Source organism: Equus przewalskii, chromosome 5 (genome assembly GCF_037783145.1).
Source record: "Equus przewalskii isolate Varuska chromosome 5, EquPr2, whole genome shotgun sequence".
Classification (NCBI taxonomy): Eukaryota; Metazoa; Chordata; class Mammalia; order Perissodactyla; family Equidae; genus Equus; species Equus przewalskii.
The window spans coordinates 5,908,621-5,928,140 of record NC_091835.1 but is presented as its reverse complement, the minus strand read 5'-3'; the positions used below and the strand labels follow the sequence as shown (position 1 = coordinate 5,928,140).

Here is a 19,520-nt window from a genome sequence, read left to right as displayed (position 1 = left end):
TTTTGCAATCAGACGACTAACTGAGTCTAGTTAACCAGCTGGCCCTGGTTTCCAGAGCAGTGGCTCCTCACCCCATGATCACCTCAAAAGAACCTGCAGTCCTTAAAGGACCCGCACAAGAGTGTTTTCTGGTGGGGTTGGCTAAAGTGCATCTCTTTGCAAATTTTGCCGTACTTTGAAATTAAACCATTAGGTGTAACATTATTTGGATCAGCACTGTCCAATAAAAATATAATGCAAACCACATAAGTAACTCTAAACGTTCTGGGAGCCACATTAACAAAGTAAAAATAAGTAGGTGAAGTTAAATTTAAGAATATATTTTATTTAACCAAATATATCCAGAATATTATCATTTCAATGCGTAATCAATATAAATGCTCTTGATGAGATATTTTACGTTCTCTCTCTTTCTTTTTGATACTAAGTCTTCGAAATTCAGTGTGTATTTTACGTTTAGAGCATTTCTCAATTCAGACTAGCTACGTGTGGCCAGCGGCTGCCCTGTTGGATGGCACAGGGCTAGACGCTGAGATGCTGAGGGGCGGTCAGAACTTGGAGATGTCTTCTAGACTCTGGATTCAGATATCCCCTCGTTAATCTAAACTTGCCTCAGTTCGTTGAAGAAGCAGCCTTCCTCGACGGTGCACACTTAAAGAAATTGAATGAACTGGCTATTTCTGCCTCACCAGAGATTTGAGTCCCCCTTTCCTCTCCATGGACAGGAATTTAGTCTTAGTGTCCTTTTCCTTTAGTGACAGCAGCTAATTCTCCTCCCCTGCAGTGCCCAGAGCAGCAGAGCTGTGAACTGGTTCCAGCTGGTTGATTAGGAATAACAATGTCACTGGTAAATGCCAAGCCCCGGTTCTTCCCACTGGCAGCGTTAGCCCAATCACCTCCTGAGTTTGGCCCTCCTCCTAATTCTAAAGCCATACGTGGGCTGGAACCCCCCAAATTAGGCAAAACTGATGCGAAATGTCATCGCTTTGCAGCCGCGTTCCTGGCCGCGCTGCTCACTTCGGCAGGAGCCGTGGGCTCCCCCTCAGCTTAATCTGGTTAAAACCAGATAAAGAATTAGGTCAGGGGCCTCTGGTTGCAGATCAGTCTGTTTCCAGAACTCCAGCGGAGCTGTGGAATAAAAATACACCGAGAGAGGTGGTAAAGCATTACTTTTGCGTTTGACTTATTCTAGGGCAAAATTCTAGCTCTGGTTCTAGGTCAAAGCACGTGAGCATCGCAAAGGGCAGTGGGACGGCATTAGCCCCCAGGCAAGTGCTCCCAGCACTAACTCCAGGATGGGGTTTGGGGTTTGGGGCTCTGTGTGGTATGTAGAGTCACACTGCCCAGATGCCAGACCTTAGCAAAGTGGGTGGGCTGGACATGCGACGCCTGCACATCAGGAGGGCAGCTGTGGGCACAAAGGGTAGGCAAAGGGCATGAGGCAGCCTCCCCAGTCCAACCAGCTGAGATGCAGCAACCTTTGCCCCAGCTGCAGACTTAAAACCAGTAAGGCACTTCTCTGAACTTTGGATTGTATGTACAGGCTTTTTAAATACCCAAAGTATTTTTTGACCAGATTGTTTGAAACTACCAGAATGATGCTGGAAATGGTTTTTCTCTCATTAAAATCCAGGCCCTTATACTTTACTTACAAAAAAAACCCAAAAAACTTTTAAATATCATAGCATCTGGGGTGGGGCCTCAGGGCCTAGTGGTCAGTGCAGCCGACTGCTTCTAGACCTGGGGGTATCCTGAACCCCACAAAGGCCCGGCATCCCCTGGGGTTCAGAGAAAGGGCAGTAGAGGGCTCTGGAAGGTGAGGAGGAGGAGACCCAGATGCACATCTGTAAGCTGGAGGCCCGTTCTTATCTGACTGAAGAGGCTGGGCTGAGACAACTGGGAGGGAGCACTCCATCAGTTTGACTGACCCAACTCAAAAGGCTCGCGTCCATGGGCCTTGGTCCCAACAGACAGACTGTTCTGGAGCGAGTGCTGCAGAGCAAGGAGATGTCAGGGATGACGCAGTAAGGCCGACCCTTGTTGGGAGCTTTTGGAGGGCTCTCCAAGTCTTGGAGCCCCCAGGCAACTAAGTGCCAGATATCCCTGGGCACTGGCTCCTCCTTGGCCGCTACTCCCCACCACCCCCTGCTCCAAGGTTCATCTAGTCTGTCGTTCATCCTCTAACGCCCTGAGTTTCTCTGCTCTGTCATTTGATCCTCTGCCATTTGGGCCCAGGTGGAGGCAGAGGGCTAGTGAGTGGATGGGCTGTCTAGCAACAGTGAAATACAATCCCGTCTTTCCCACTTACACACCGTGTATGGTGGATAGAGATAATAGGCTTTTATGGTCCTGAAAGAGGATGCCCCTCCTGGGTAGGTGGCCTTGACACTGTCCAGACCAGCTGTGCTGAAAGGAAGCTCTGAGCTTCCTCTTCATAATCAATTCTTGCCTCCCTTGCCCACCGCCGTGTCTCCGGGCCTGCCCCTCGCACTGGGCTCTGGTTGCGTTGTCCTTCCTCCCGCTGCTGGGCTGTGAGGAGTGTGTCCAGAGGGGCAGCTGGAGGACAGAGGAGGGGGCCTGTCTGTCTGCTGGACCTGCGTGGCCGTGCCAGAAGTTGCTTTTGGAATGAAAGTCCCTGCACGTTATGTTGCATTTCTCTCTTTGTGTCCCAGTTTCCACACTGGTGACCAGGAAGGACAATATAGTTAGGGGGCTAAATTGGGGCCTGACAGTGCAGCTTAGGGTACTGGGAGGAGAACGGGTTGTGGAGTCAGACAGACGAGTTTAAGTTGTTGGTTCCTCCTTAAGAGCTGTGAGATCTCAGTTGAATTGTTTAGCCTCCTGGAGCCTCACGTAACACGTCTCTAGAAAGGGATCCATAAGCGCGTCTTGTTGGATTTTCTGATGGATGGAATGACACATGGAACGCGTGGGATGGGGCCTGCCACATGGTGCAGCCTCAATATCTATTATTATTTAAAGAGACATATGGGAAGGTACTTTTCAAATATCAAATGCTTGATCAGGCAAGAGTAAAAGAGATGAATGGATTATTTTTATTTCATCTTTCTTGAATTTATTCTGTTTCCCAAAAATATGGGAATCAAAATATGTTGATTATATAAACCTGTTTTGTTCAGAACACACATGGATTTGGGCCCACGTGGCTTTTTCTGATAAGATTTAGTGTTTCCTAGATTCAAAATAGGCACTCAGTCGCCGGCAGAGTGTGGCCTGTATGTGAATTGTCACGTTCATTTGAGTTTAGCAAACCCATTGGAACATGTGCTCTGCACAGAGGACTGTGTAAGACATGGATGAATCTAGGTTCCCTCAGGAGCCGATAATCTAGTAGTGAGGGAGGCATTACAAACCCCTATATAACAATATCAATACAGTACATAACTCTACAGCCAGCCCTGGGGGTCTACTGGTTAAGATTCGGTCCTTACACCACTGTGACCCGAGTTTGTTTCCCATCAGGGAACCACACCACTCGTCTCTTGGTTCTCATACTGTGGCAGCTGCGTGTTGCTGTGATGCTGAAAGCTATGCCACCGGGATTTCAAGTACCAGCAGGGTCACCCATGGTTGGCTGGGTTTCAGTGGAGCTTCCAGATTAGGGTGACTGGGAAGAAGTACCTGGCCACCCACTTCCAAAAAAATTAACCATGAAAACCCTGTGAACAGCAGCAGAGCATTGTCTGATGGAGCACCAGAAGGTGAGAGGATGGTGCAAAAAAGAGCAGTCAGGGTTCCTCTCTGCTGTGCACAGGGTCACTAGGAGTCAGAATTGACTCAATGGCACTAACAACAAAAATAACTCTACAACGGTTTTATAAAGGAGCTCAGGAATGTCAAAAGAAGCAGGAGTTACTTTCAACTGGTAAGAAAGGTGAAGGCTTCTCAAGGTGGTGGCTTTGGAGCTGAGCCTGAAGGGTGAAGAGGATTCGATGGCAGCAGAAGGAGGAGGTGAGTGGGTGTGGTTGAAGGCACACAGGTTCAGGGTGCCCTAGGGAGTGGAGGGGTGGTCCCATGTCGCGGGGCACACTATGAGAGGAAGGACGTGGTCGGAACAAGACTGGGAGTCAGACTGTGGAGAGCCTGCTGGGGACTGAAATGTGATTCAGTCAGCCCTGGGGAACCACGGAAGTTCACAGGGAGGGGAGTGACCCCGTGTGACCTTTGGGAGGGCAGCTGGCTGGGAGGAGGTTGCAGACATTGGCTTCTGGAAGCAGAGGGACCAGTTCTTGCAGCTGTTCAGGCCAGCTAAAGCTGAGGCAGTGGGAAAAGAAGAGAGACCACCTGTGACAGGGAGAATCAACAGGACGAGGTGACTGATCTGGATTCAGAAGGTAGGATTGAAGGGGAAGGAGCCCTGTAACCAAGTTGGAAGTGTAAGAGGGATGGCGCTGGCGTGGGCGCTGGTGGGGGTCTCACTGGGCTCTGTTGAGTGGCCAGGTCAGCAGCCCATCCACATGGAGACATCCGGCAGACAGGAGGAAATCGGGACCTGGAGCTGGGGCCCGGAGGCAGGGCAAAAAACCATGACTTGGGGAGTCCCTGACAGAGAAGAGAGAAGTAATGACAACAGAAGTGGAGGCGTTAGGGGAAGTTACCCAGGGAGATGGAGATGAGGAGAAGGCCCAAGACAGAGCCTTGGGAAAGGGCTGCATGAAAGGAAGAGGCAAAGGAAGAAGGAGAATGAGCCAAGGAAAGGGAGGAGAGTGAGGGAGCTCGGCGGGAGGCGGCACTGAGAGGTGCAGATCCCGCATCTCAGACCTGCTGCCGAGGGACGCTAGGCAACAAGCTGGACCTTCCTCTACAGCTCGGGGATTCTAACAGCCGCCTTGCAGGGCGGTGGAGGCGTCAGTGCCTGTGTATCATGGGCACTGAGATGCTCGTTCCTTTTTCCCTTCCCCAAAGAGACCTGGGGAGGCATAAGAAGGGGGTGGCCATCAGGATTCAATGCTTTAGAAAAGGTCAGGGCCTCTGGAAGGACTAGGGGACAGTTTCCCTTTCAGTCACTAGTGAGATGAGGAAAGTACCTTAGCACCTACCCTGGGCAGCGGCCGATCGACGGGGCTGGCGTGAGGGAATGAGGAGGCAGTGAGACGGGCTGGGGGAATCCCCCCTTTGAGCCATGTGGCAGTGAAGGGAGGGAGGAGGGTGGATGGAGCTGAGGAGAGAGCAGGGTGAAGGGCACGTGTGGCTGCTGACGTCAGTGAAACCAGCTGTCCTTTTAGGAAGAGTGAGCTAGTTTTGCAAAATCCTTTTTTTCTTGGGTTTGGCAGATGAGGTTCAAGCTGTTGGGCATCTGTCCAAAGATGCCAGCTGATCAGCTGTGGGGGAGGAAGCCCATCATGTGAGCCAGTGAAACTGTGGTTTGTCACGTGAGTCTCTGGAGGCCTTGGCTGGATCTCAGACCTTGGCAGGGTCTGCCACCCCCCACCACCCCTGCGTCCTGAAGGCGGTGGTTTTGCCTTCGTCTCACTGCTCGGAGGTGAAGTGGGAACAAGGCAGACAGGAGAAGAAAGGGACAGGAAAAGTGGGAGGGGCCCGAGGTCCTTCCACCCGCTCTGGGAGGGGAGACAGAACTGAGCACAGTGTCCCACTGTGTCCACCCTGGAGAGGACGCTCTGGGGTCCGCCGCCTTCTGGGCTAGGGCCGAGGGATACTTTGCCTCTAAAAATGTTCTATTTTCTCCCAAGATTTCAATTGTGTTTTCTTAGTTCCTCCTCCGGGACGGCTCCTGTGGCTTCAGCTCGGTCTCCTCTTTAGTCAACCGCTCTTTAGTCCTCTGTCCTCTTTTCTTCCACCTCCCACCTTGCTCACCCCCCCCCCAACCCACTCTTCCTGTTTGAAGAGGCGGTGTGGACAGTGACTGAGTGCATTGACCCTACCGCCAGACGCCCACGTGTGCAGTCCCAGCTCCTCACTTCTGGTGTGCACTGGGCCAGTTTCTTCACCTCTCTGAGCCTCAGTTTCCTCGTTCTTAAGATGTTATAATAATATCCACCTCATGGAGTAGCACATCATGTTATGAGAACTAACCAAGTAAATAACGCAGAGCTTAGAGCGTGCCTGGGACGCTCTATCAATATTATCTGTCTACCTGTGTATCCATCGCTCTATTTCTGTCTATCTCCTTTTTTGTAAATGCCTTTAAATTCTTTTTGGATTTTTTCTGGTGATACAGGAAAAATGTATTATGTTGAAAGAGCCTCTAGAAATTATAGTTCTGGAAATTATAGTGTATTTCTACATAAAGTATAGAAATTAGACCTTAGAGTTCCCGTGCTGGAGGGCTCCTTCTCTTTCGAAGCCTTCATTCCGAATGAAAAGTTCTTACTTTGATCTTTCTCGTGGCTTCCACCTCGTAGTCATCGTTCTGCCTTTTGCAGCTATGTACGAAAAAGGAAAGGAATGCCTCTTCCGTATCGCAGCTATTGAAGCTTGAAGGATGTTCTCGGGTACTTCCAAGGTCCTGTGGTTTGCAGATCTGTCAGCCCGGCCACTGTCACCTGGTTGCTGAGCCCTTCATCTTCGTCGCTCTCCTGGCTGCATGCTGGGTGACCGCATCCCTCTTCGGGCAGTTCCCCAGTTGCTCTGTGCAGACTGCATTGATTACCCCTTCCTTGTGAGCAATGCTTCAGTGAGTGTAGGGTAATATTACGTTAGTTTTTTGTCTACACTTTCATTCCTTTAGAGCAGGAGGTCCACGTGCTATTTATTTTTGTGAGCCCAGTGTTGTGCTTGGCACAAAGCAGATGCCCAATAAATGCAGACCAAATGCCACATTTTGGTTGGACCTGGAGCTTCCAGTTTAATCAACCCCTAGGTCTCTCTTTCACATGAACTGCTGTGTAGGGAGGTCCCTGCACCTGGTGCTTTGGGTGTGTTGATTTTTTTTTTTCTTGCTGAGGAAGGTTATCTCTGAGCTAACATCTGTGCCAGTCTTCCTCCACTTTATATGTGGGTCACCACCACAGCATGGCTGAGGAGGGGTGTAGGTCCACACCTGGGATCCAAACCCACGAACCTGGGCCACCAAAGCAGAGAGCGCTGAACTTAACCACCACACCATGGGGCCAGCCCCTGGTTGTGTTGATTTTTTTCAACCTGAGAGTAGGATATATTTTTACTTATTCCTAATAACTTTTGACCTATAGATTTTATTTTGTAGGCTTTATTTGCTATATGTTTTCAAATCTTGATTTTCTCATTCTGTGTCTTAGCTACCCCCCCCACTTTGGTGATCTCTGACTTCACAAAGTCACTGATGAAAGTGATGACTAGCCCTGAAACTGAGCCCTTTCGTGTATCACTAAAAACTTCTCTGCAGACTGACGCCCACAGTTTTGAGTACTCGTCAGCGCTGCCCAGCTATCCTAGTCTACGTTATCCATCTTGCATTTCTCCATGAAGAGCAAGCATGAGAGAATCTGTTAGAGACATTAAAATCCAGACACCCGTGTATGACGTCTTTTTCTTACTTACCTGACATTTCCCACTACATACCACATGAAAGAAAACTAAATTGGAGAAGCAGTCTGTATGATTTTTCTGTCTTTTAGAGACTCTCTTTTCGTTTTAAAGTAGCCTAAGATGATATGAATTGGTGAAAATTGAAAGGAGAGAGACAACAGTTACAATGTTCAAAGAATGCATTTGACCAAGAAGCTGTCACTTTCAAGTAAAAGTATTTGGCTACTATTCACTTTGTAGCTTCCTGATTTAGATGTTTCAGTTCTGTACTGCAGTGTTGTGATGGCCACAGTAGCATGATGTCCTCTTTCAATGTCGATGTTGCGTTGAAGTAGAAATTCCCAAAGGGATGTATATAGTGCATGACACATGTGCGTACTTACTACTTTTTGATGGTGGTGTTAGAAAGAATGACTAGAAGGCAGAAAGTCTTAAGGCATTTTCTAGTTTTAAGGCACATTTAGGAACATACTGTGATTTTTTAGGGGACTATTTTCTATGAAACAAATATATATGTTTATTATAATACTGTTTCTGTCTACACCAGATGGTCAAAAAGTCAAGTCAAAGAAGGATCTGGAACCTTATATTCTGATACACAGTGATTGCTAAAATATATTATTAAGTGAAAAGTGCAGGATATAGCATGCTACCATTTATGGGAAAAAATGGAAGGGTACAGGAGAAATTGGTAACATTTATTACTTGTAGAGAGACGCTGGTGGCTGAGGACACAGCCTTTAGTACTTTTTGGATTGTAAATCGAATGTATTACATAACTTAAACAAACAAACAATCAATGCACAAGAAAAAAGAAGCTGTGTTGGGGAAGCGACAATAGTCATTCTTTTCTATCTCCTTTCTGTTTCTTTCTTTCTTTTTTTTTAGGGTATGTGGCTTTGGAATTAGATGCACTTGGATATGAACTCTGGCATGGGGAAAGTTACATAACTTCATGTAAAATTTGGGAAAGACCTTCTTGCTGGGTTTTTATGCAGATCAAATATAATAAGGACCATTTCTTAAAGTTCCGTTTGTGATTTTCTGATCTTGGGGTATGGAGTGAAGAAGATGAGGCAGATTTCAGCCCCAGTTTCAGAGCATCTTCCTCTGAAGATAGTTTTTCACCATCCAGGAAAGACAGTTGACAAGGTTGTCCTAATGCTTGGTTTCAGATGGTGAATAGGTTTTGGCTCAAAGTTATTATGGATCAAATTTTAACTTTGAGCCAGCCCTGATGGCCTAGCAGTTAAAGTTTGGGGCGCTCTGCTTCGGTGGCCAGGGTTTGGTTCCCGGGCTCAGAACCACACCACTCATCTGTCAGTAGCCATGCTGTGGCGGCGGCTCACGTAGAAGAACCAGAAGAACTTAGAACTAGAACATACAACTATGTAATGGGGCTGTGGGGAGGGGAAAAAAAAGTGAAAGAGAGAGAGAGGAAGATTGGCAACAGATGTTAGCTCAGGGCGAATCTTTCCCAGAAAAAAAAATAAAAGAACTGAGAACTGCAATTAAAAAAAAAAGTTAACGTTGAGCTGATCATTATATCCAGCCAGAAGGATTCAACATGTCTTTGTAAGGCAGTTGAGTGGTTAAGCTAGTCATAGTTGGACCCTCTCCCCCAGATCTTTGGAAGAAGTTATCCAACGAGATATAAGCCACCTTCTCCCCTGGGTGGTAACAGCAGTCTTGCCAGAGTGAGAAGCTCTGCTCTGATGGACAGGATTCAGCGGAGGCACCATAGAGTAATCCCTGGATACAGAGGGGCTGCTGTTACATCTGTGTCATTGCCTAAGGCATTCCTGGACATAAAGATTGGGATCCAGGCATAGCCATTAACACTGCATTCTCTGTAAGCCTTATCCAACCCCAGCTAAGTAGTCTATGTGCTGAACATTTTCCCCCAGGGGCTAGAGATAGGAAAATATGAGATTAATATTTTGTGCAGTGTTTATATTTTCATTTTTGTTTATGTACTCAGTGAGTGGTCTTTGTAACATGAATTTTTCAAATGCAGGGATCAGAAAAAACTCATTGTCTAAACCTGAGTGGAGTTGGCTTTGATGATAGGGAGTTACAGAAGTAGCACTGACTTTAGATGAGATTTGATCCTCAGGCCCAGGATGTCTTTTTTTTTTTTTTTAGGAAGATTAGCCCGGAGCTAACTACTGCCAATCCTCCTCTTTTTGCTGAAGAAGACTGGCCCTGAGCTAACGTCTGTGCCCATCTTCCTCTACTTTATACATGGGACACCTACCACAGCATGGCTTTTACCAAGCAGTGCCATGTCCGCACCCGGGATCCGAACCTGTGAACCCTGGGCTGCGGAAGCGGAACGTGTGCACTTAACCACTGTGCCACCGCGCTGGCCCCCAGGATGTCTTTACGCTCTGTCTCTCTGTGATTCTTTCATCTTTGTCCTCCTCTGAGTGTTGAGTTCTTCCTTAGGCTGGATCTTCTCAGGATAGTAAAAGTGATGGGGGCGGTTCTGGATTTTGTACCCTCACACCGCGTCATCCAGGGGAGGAGGGAACACCACTCCTGATTGCTTCCAGAGCCCCATGGATTTTGTTGCATCTCCTTGGCTCGAGTTGGGTATGTGTCCATCCTGAGCCAGTGGGGTATGCTGATTGGCTTAAGTTATTGGATTTCAAACCTGGCTCCCTCAAAGCATTCTGATTTCATTGGCTTGGAAGGTGGATCCCATGCATTGGTATTTTAAAATGCTCCCTGGTTGATTCTAATGCACAGCCAAAGGTGGATTTGTTGGCTTAAGCCAATCAGTGTCCACTCGTGGGCTGAGAATGTGTGACTTTCTCCAAAGGAAAATCTGGATGAACTTGACAGATTGATGGGAGAAGGGGAAAACAGGTATTAAGGAAGCAAACGTCATATATCTGCTTGTGGCAAACATTAGTTGCTGACGTATTAGCCACCCCAGTGTCCGTATCCCTCCTTTCTTTCTTGCTGCCAGAACCCAGCTTTGGTTTGGGGCGGCAAAGTGACAGCCCCAGGGGATGGATCGCGATTGGTTCAAATACTACTGATGATGTTCCCCCACTTTTCCAGCCTCCCTTGCAATGAGAGAGAACAGGAGAGAGAGAAAGTGCAGAAGTACTAAATTATGCTTTGTCCATAGCAGAGAGTACAAAGAAAGTTTAAAGTTAATATGTGAGGAATTGGAAGTATGAGCCTATTATTTGGAATTATGGAAGTAGCTGCCAGAAGAGAAAAGGAAGAGGAAGAGGAGGGGGAGGAAGAAGGGGAGAAAGCGGGGTGGGGGGAGGTGGGGGAAGAGGAGAAGGAGCAGGAGGAAGAGGTGGGGGGGGAGGAGGAGGAGGAAGAGGAAGAAGTAATGTTCAAAAGTAATTACCTCTGAGGAGTAAGACAAGAAGAGGATGGGAAAGCAGACTTTTAGTTTTCATTTTATACCTTCCGGTTCTCTTTGAGTTTTTACTTCTGTGTGATAATATTTTTATAACTAAAAAGAAATTGTTCTCTTTTGAAGTTGTTCCTAACAGTTTAAGATGATTTAAAATATCTGTAATCTGTTAGAGTACATTTCTTTAAATCTATAAATCACCTTTCTAAGAAGAAATGAAAAGTACTTTTTAACTGTCCCATTTATCCACAACCTCACAATAATATAGTGGAATAAGAATAAAATGTTTTAATTTCATGTGTGAGAAAATGATCCCAGCTGCTTAAATCAGAACTCAAGGTCAAGCTCAGCTCATGGGATCGAAAGCTGGAGGAGAACGAGCTCCTGACGGCTGCAGGAGATTGAGCCTTGTTCTGCCTTTTGTGCTGTTGCCTCTACCTTCTTTTCTGGCGCCCTAATCTGATTTGGCTGACAGCTAGAGAGGAGAAAAACCTCAAGAATTCAGCTCTAAGCATCTTCAGTTATTCATTTTCAATCACGTGTTTTTCAGTTTGACTTGGTTCCCGGGTATCTTATGACATTAATTCTGCATTATTGCTTTTATTACACCGTTGCAAATTTACTCATTGTTAATGTTTCCAGCCACAGCATCACAATGATTATTTCAGAAATTATGAGAAAAGAAGCAAAAGATTATTTTGGAAGATAAGACTAACGTTGGATGTCTAGAGGATTTGAGTTTCCACTCACTGGTGAAGAATATGTAACTGATCTTTAAATGCTAATTTCAAATTATTTGTCTAGAAATAAATGGTTACAATGTAACATTGTATAAGGCCATCACAGGACTTGTTTTCTCTAATGCCAGGGAATTAGGTGAGTTAGTTTCTTTACTGTGGATAAGGTTTTGTACATCACCATTTCTCATTTGCTGTGTTTAGAGTCTATCCTTTAGGGTCATATGGTAAAGAGGAATTCATATTCCCTTCTTACTATTTATTTTATCAAAAGCCAATTCTTAGTTAAAATCTTACCCAAGCTGCTGCTGGCCTTAGAGCTTTAAACTTTGTACAAAACTTCCAGATACTTTGATATTTGATTATCCATGACTATTCTGTCAAAAAAGACGGCAATAATATGGATGGATGAAAATAGTTTATTCCACTAATCTTAAGAAGCACACACGCACCATGTGTGGATCCACGCTCACCAGATTTTTAAATCTCATACTGTTGCTTCTCCATCCAGCACTGTATCAGAGTAACAGACACTGAAATGGAATGAATTTGTTAAAGCTCAGGCTTGGTCTTTAGGAATAGTGAAATAGCTGATACATGGACAGCAGGAAGAGAAAGATTGAAAAGCTTGGGTCACCAGTGATGAACGGGTCTCTGAAAAATTGCGATTGGGCTACACTTAGTTGAGGGAACAAGGTCTGAGGCATCAGCCTTAGGAGCTAAAAGAAAAATTAGCAGAGACCTTTAATCGCAGGTTAGTGAAGCCACCTAGTGGTTTGTTTCAGAATTTAAGGTTGTGTGAATCTTTGAAGCAGCTCACCTGTTCTTGATGTGTGGGTCTCTAATCAAGTGTGACTGACAGTCTGATTACTCTTCATTGTGTCCTGCAAGGAGGGTCAGTTTCATTGAGAATAAGCCCAGCGCCGCTCTGTGTAATATTTCATTTACTTATATCCTTTTTATCACAAAGGACTTAAGGCAATTTACGTGAAAATACAGTGAGATAGCACAAACCAGAAGAAGAGGAGGAAATAGGAAAAACATGATAAAGACATAACAAGTAGTAAAAAATTTTGATAATTCAAAAATGCTTTCAAAATCCTACGAATTTTCCATGAAAGGACCCTACCTTTTCAGGTCAGCATGGAACTTAGCAGTTATAAAATTCATAATGTCCAGAAAGGTGAAACAATTTTCAGGAAAAGTGAAATCGGACCTGATGTCAAGAGCAGAGAAATTGGTCCTCCAGAGGTCCTCACAAATGAGATATTGCGTGGGGTCATGTATCATGGCCTCAAGCCCCGTAATAGAAATCATCCTGAGTTTTGGGAGATTGTTTCTTAATTGTGCCTGCACTGATTTGGAGGAGAATGTGCAGCAAACTGCATTTTCAAGGTTTGCATTAATACATTTGGTCCTTACAGGAAGCGAGTGCGGTAGGTTGTAGTACTCTCCACATATTGCAGACGAGGCCACTGAGACACAGTGATGTTACCAACTTGCTCAAACTCAGGCTGTTAATAAATAAGGGAGCTGGGATCCAAACCTGGAAGTCTGGCTCTAGCACCCATGCTCCTACCAAGATGCTACATACCGAAGGGTCAGTGTATGCCCATCCAATGAAAACCACAACACTTGATTTTATTCCCCATGACTGATATGTTCTGAGGGGGATTGGATAGGTGTGGTTTAACATGATGCTAAAGATGAGGTCAGGGTTGCATATTTCTGAGATGACTCAGTTAACTTTGCTCTCTTCCAGGGTCACACACTGTCCCTGAACCCCATCACCATGCATGCATGCACATGCATATGCCTACATGCCTTTGGTCAAAAAAAGAGAACCAGGAAAGAATCTTCAAATTCACCACTTCCTGACTTCTAGAAAATAACTGAAATCCATGGCCTTTTGATGACATATCTTTAGATAGAAGATCTAAAATGCAGTCATAACAAAACATACTTTATTTTGCTAGCTCTTCTTTTCCAAAGTGTACCTGTAAGAGTTTGTGAATGGCAGCTAAATTGATTTCTCTTAACCAGTTGTGAACGCTGGTTAGCAATAAGCAAGCAAGCCTTGGAAGGAGCTGAGTAGTGAAGTAATGGCATCACTGAAATGTTTTCAGTTAGAAAAGTCAAAATATCACATAACTTGAGTCTTAAATTGAGCATTTAGAATGATGTTCTTAAGCTGTGCATAAGGATAGTTGTATGGTTAATGTTTTTGCTAAGAGGAAAAGGTATGCTCTGTAAAATGACTGTTTTATATAGTCAAGCCTCCTTAAAAATAAATTTCCATGACATTTTAAAGGAATGCTTAGCTTCATAAAGATTCTAACGCTCCTGAAAGATTCAAATTCTGTTTAGGGACCAACATGATGGCCTATTCCTGATAAGATCGAAATTTTCAGAATGATAACCTTTTCATAGTTCTGCTGAATGCTTAAAAGATTCCTCCTATCGTGGGGATATAAATGAAAGAGAGCGATGCTGAGATAAGGTGAAGGAAACATTGGCTGGAAATAAGAAGCTTGGGACCCCCAGGTCTCCTTTCTTCTGATAACAAAGGAAGACATGAATTCGTCGCATGTCGTTTTTCTCGGGAATTTTGGAGTCAGACCTGGATTCAAATACCACTTCTGATGCCTATTAGCTGGATGATATTGGATTAGCCGCTTACCCTCTTTGGGACTCAGTTTCTTCATCTATAAAATGGCGTTAATGATACGTGGATTTTCTTAGGTGCTCACTATGAGCAGATGTTGTGCTTTTTTCTCTGTTTAATCTTTAAAACACTCTTAGGTGGAATATGAACTATTGTCATCCTCTCTTTGCAGGTGAGATCGGTGAAGTTAAGAGAATAGATATGTGAAGAGTTTAATTAGGACAATTTGCGTGAGGTGTCATAGCACCTGGTACATCACAGATTCTGCAGAAACGGTAGCTCACGCGTCCCGGGGACTCCCTCTCACCCGTCCCCTTCTCTTCTTTTAGATCTAGTTTGAAGATTAGTGAAGAGGAGAGCCACATGTTTAAACAGCTTAAGTTTGGGACTTACATAGAGGCTTAAGCCCAAGATAAAAATAAAACTGAATTTTTATTTTCCTACAGGAGTGGCAAAAGCTCAACTATGATATCTACACCCTGCGACAGATTCGAAGGGAAGTGAGAAATAGGTGGAAACGCATTTTAGAAGATTTAGGTGAGTCTGCAACTGACGAGGGAATTGTAAAAATAACTAGTTGTGGTGTTATTCCTGGTCGCTTCCTTCACCATGGTTTTTAGGAAAGGGATGTCAGTAATTGACTAATTAAGGCTCCTGTGTGCTAATTATTTTCCTGATCCTGTTCTTCTTGTATCCTCGAGCATAAACATCTGATATTTCTGTTATCACCAGCCCAGGCCCTAAGGACGTGCTCAGCCATATGCTACTCCATCTGTCCTCTGTGTTGAGCAGACAGGGCAGGGGAGTCATATGGGCGCTACCTTAAACTTTTTGGCGTGTACATCGAGTGAATTAGATGAAAGTGAGTGACCGATTAGTAGAAGCTTTATAAGATAAGGTAGGCTGGGAGATATGTTGTGTGTAAGAAAGACAGCAAGATTCAGAAGGACTAAAAGGTAGAAAAGCTTCCCAGTTGGGAAAAGCACCCGTGGCGTGAGAGTGGCTGTTGGTGTTGGTTTTTCTGAATTCTTCCAGGTTCGCGATACAATAAGGTTCGCGATACAATAAACAAGCCCCTCACACTGTAAAATAAGCTTGTTTAAGGTTTAAAAAATGAATTTATCAATTTTGAAGTCCTCAGTCCTTCTGCTTGGAAAGAGATGACACCGTGGCATCATAAATTTTCAAAAGTTGGGTGCCGTGTTGCCAGCCCCTATTGCTTTGGCTGGGATGCAGTGGGCGGGGGCGGGCCTCTGCCCTATTTACGCACCCAATATTGTTGACTTAACAGTCTCCTTCTTACAATGTAAGTTATTCCAGACAGGTGTAAATCTGTGAGTCTTTTATAGCTCTGGGTAAGTAATTTTAACCAGCCAACCATATTGCTCCAGGGAAGGGCATCTGGGCTTGGAGAAGTAGAGGCCTGGGGGTGACCACTTGGCTGTTCTCAAGCTACAAAGGCGGGTAGCAATTCTGGGGACAGGGCAGGAGTAGGGAGTGGGAGGAGGGTTTCAGTCCAGAAAGGGCAGCGAGCTGTCAGTGGGTGAGTATGTGAGGCTTAACTCTGAAGGGAAAGTTAACAAAGAAAATTAAACCGGAAGAAACATCAAACGAATTTTGAGAAAGACCCTGCCACTCACACTGAGCCAGGAAGCAGCGGTGGTGCCTTTGGCTGCAGTTTCCTGAGGTTTGTTCAGAATCCACATTCGGGTTCCTTCTTAATCTCCTGCAGGACAGTCATCTCCTTGTGACTACTTTACAAGAGTGGTAAATTTTTTTACTTTAGGTTTTCAAAAGGAAGCAGACTCTTTGTTGTCAGTGACGAAACTCAGCACCATCAGTGATTCTAAAAACACAAGGAAAGCTCGAGAGATATTGTTAAAATTGGCTGAAGAGACCAACATTTTCCCAACAGGCTGGGAGCTCTCGGAGAGATATCTCTTTGTTGTGGTAAGTGGATGCATTTTTTCATCTGCTCTGCTTTTGCTTGAAATGTGTGTTTTTGTGTTATTGCATATACTTATCGTGCCAACGCCACCAGTTCCACCACAGTATGAGGTGGCCAATGACGCTGGCAGCTTGTGTGCTGGTTTCTGTAGCCTGCAACATCAGAATCACCTGATGGGCTTTAAAAATTCAGATTTTGGGGGCTGGCCCCATGGCTGAGTGGTTAAGTTCGCATGCTCCGCTGCGGGCCACCCAGTGTTTCGTTGGTTCGAATCCTGGGCGCGGACGTGGCACTGCTCATCAGACCACGCTGAGGCAGCGTCCCACATGCCACAACTAGAAGGACCCACAACAAAGAATATACAACTATGTACCGGGGGCTTTGGGGAGAAAAAGGAAAAAAATAAAATCTTTAAAAAAAAAATTCAGATTTCGGATTGCACTCAGACCTACTGAGGCTGGGTTGAGACTGTATTTTTCAGCCAATTGTGCTGTGTAGTCAGCTTGGACCATTTGTAAGGTGAGGAGGTGCGAGAAGTATTGTTAATATAACCTAAGACTGAAAAAGAATTTGAAAGGACTCTAAGGGCAGTGGAATATTCCTTGGATAATATAAGTAAAGGATTTAGGAATGTCTCTAAATTTGTTGAGAAAAATTTAATAAATGTTTTATTCGCGGGGCCGGCCCGGTGGCGCAGCGGTTAAGTTCGCACGTTCCGCTTCTCGGCGGCCCGGGGTTCGCTGGTTCGGATCCCGGGTGCGGACATGGCACTGCTTGGCAGCCATGCTGTGGTAGGCGTCCCACGTATAAACTAGAGGAAGATGGGCACGGATGTTAGCTCAGAGCCAGGCTTCCTCAGCAAAAAGAGGAGGACTGGCAGTAGTTAGCTGAGGGCTAATTTTCCTCCAAAAACAAAAAAAAAAACAAACAAACAAAAAAAATAAATAAAAAAATAAATGTTTTATTCGCTCATTATTATTTCAGGGTGGGTTTTGTTACCGTTAGATTGGTTTTCCCATTGATGTGGCTTGGTTCCTACCTTGACAGTTTTTTAATTGACAAATTTTTAATTTTTTGTCAGGACCGTCTCATTGCTCTTGATGCTGCAGAAGAGTTCTTTAAGATTGCCAGTCGCACTTACCCCAAGAAGCCTGGGGCCCCTTGCCTGGCAGATGGCCAGAAAGGACTGCACTACCTTCCATTTCCAAGTCCCTGAAAGGGAGGCTGGGAGGCAGAATTGGAATTCTTCTGCTGGAACTCAACAGCCAACCGAAGTTGGACAAAAGCATATAGAAGAGAGTGAGCTAGCTAGCTCACTAGGGCTGGCTAGGTGAAAAATGATTCTGAATCCTACAGAAACCTATGGGTTTGGATATCTGGTCTTCAGGAGGACTTTATGAAATGTTCAGGCCACATTGAACCATCTGAGGATGTTGCATCAGACAGTTGGGTCAGTGGGCTGTTTCATCTTGGGTGATTAGATTCTGAGAACCCATTGACCCTGTTTTGGTTTTGGTTGTACAATAAGCTCAAGTAATTAATCCTATTGGGATAATTGGGTATTCTAGTTGATAGAACAATAAGATTAATAGAGAGAGCTATCATTGAACCCAAATATGCGTTAGCAATTTTTAAGTAATTGTTATATAATATCGGCTACCACCAAATTAATACCAGGCATTATGTGACCTTTCTTTGATCTGGAAGAACCTACAGAGCCCTGGAGGGTGTCAGAGGCATCATTTTGAGTGTCAGTCATGATTATTCAGACGTCTAGTAGACCAGACGGTAGAAATGTGTAGGAGTCCTGCTCAGAAGTGAGTTCGAAGTAGAGTGATCCCAAGCAACTTCCTGCAGTTACGTGTAAGAAGTTCTGTCTTCACTTGTAGTACAAGCATCTTCAATTCCCAATATTACTGCTATCTGGTTACCTCATTTTTGGATATTGTCCATTTCTCCTCCATAAGCCCTTGATATTTTATATTTTATCTGGGATGCCATCTGTAAACTGAAACAGTTGACCCCCACTTCCTTCTCTTCTCTTTAATCTGTTTCGGGTTATCGGCTGACAGTTGCCCCTGCCCCGGGACCACTCCTGCAGACTGGCAGCTCTGCAGGCAGTGTTACGTTGAAGGTCGTTGCTGGACTCTCTTTCCTTCTGAAGATGAGTTTCAAAAGGGAGCAATGCTGTCAATACAGCTTGCTTCTATCCACGGATAGAGAAATCCAGCTTCAAAAGTTACTTACTGCTTAAGCAAGGAGCTGGCCAAGAAATCATGGTTCATTTTTTTTTGAGAAGACTTTCAGAACTTGTAGGATTTATCAGTACATTGCTGACAACAATGGCAATATTTTTACTTTTACATATTTTGTTGTTCTGACTTCAGGTTAAAAAGTAGCTGGTATTTAGTCTGTCCAGGGGACTTGAAAATTTCCATCTCTAGACCAGCTCCTTTCGCAGTGGACACAATGTTTCAAGTAGTTGTTAGAGGAGGTCCATGCTCTCCATTTGTTAACGCGTTGTAGACCAATTTAACTGACATATTTCAGGAAGATTCTTTCTAGGTTAATAAGTAAGCTAAAAGTTTTATTTTTTATATTTGAGCTTAAGCCCTTTCGTGTTGTTTAAACTTAGCCTGCAGATATATTCCGATTCTTCTGTAGGCTCTTGCAGCTTACAAACAGTGACACAACAAAAACAAACAATAAAATAAACAGCAATGTCTTTGCAAATTATATTGTTTTCATCTCTGTCCTTGGAATGTGTTTTGTCTTTCTGCCTTTTTGATGTCAAAATAGATAAGATTGTGTGCACTATGGAGAATAAATTGTAACCATAGTCTTTATTTTTGGTAATGAATGAGTGAGTATAAGATTATCTATGATTATAAAAACACATGGAATTATCCAGGAAATTTTCTTCTAAAGAATTAAAAGCTTTCTGTATTTACTTTTCACTTAGATGTGTTATGTTTCTGAGAAATAAGAAAGAGCAGATATTCTTTTCATAATCCCTTTACATTACAGGGTGAAGAAGCTGGGAGGCAGATGGGTTAAGGACCTCCCTTCACTCTAGAGCCAGTCAAGGGGCAGATCTGTGCTCTAGTCCAGTGGACACTGCAGCACATGAGAGAGGCTCGAGGGTGACCGAAGTGACCACTTCAGAAGTCACAAGATGCTCAGCAGGATGGACATCCACAGATGTGCAGGAGGCTGGAGGGGCTTCCGACTTCCTAAGTGCCTCCCTGTTGACTGCTGTGGTGTTCTCAAAGCTTCATCTCTGTGTGCATGGCGATTTCA

At 44.7% G+C, this 19,520-nt stretch overlaps 1 protein-coding gene and 1 long non-coding RNA gene across 2 annotated transcripts in view; both read left to right on the top strand.

The window, feature by feature from the left end:
- Positions 1–19,177, top strand: part of MREG (melanoregulin) — a 55,542-nt gene extending 36,365 nt beyond the window's left edge. Inside the window, exons 3-5 of the mRNA XM_070618235.1 lie at positions 14,719–14,809; positions 16,059–16,222; positions 17,302–19,177. Of these exons, the coding sequence (XP_070474336.1) occupies positions 14,719–14,809; positions 16,059–16,222; positions 17,302–17,436 (390 nt within the window). The 3' untranslated portion in view covers positions 17,437–19,177. The remainder of the gene's footprint in view (positions 1–14,718; positions 14,810–16,058; positions 16,223–17,301) is intronic.
- On the top strand, positions 4,215–14,717 carry LOC139083214 (uncharacterized). Its single transcript, XR_011539749.1, has 2 exons — positions 4,215–4,355; positions 9,634–14,717. It is a non-coding gene; the product is annotated as an uncharacterized lncRNA (long non-coding RNA).
- Positions 19,178–19,520: the final 343 nt, after the last annotated feature.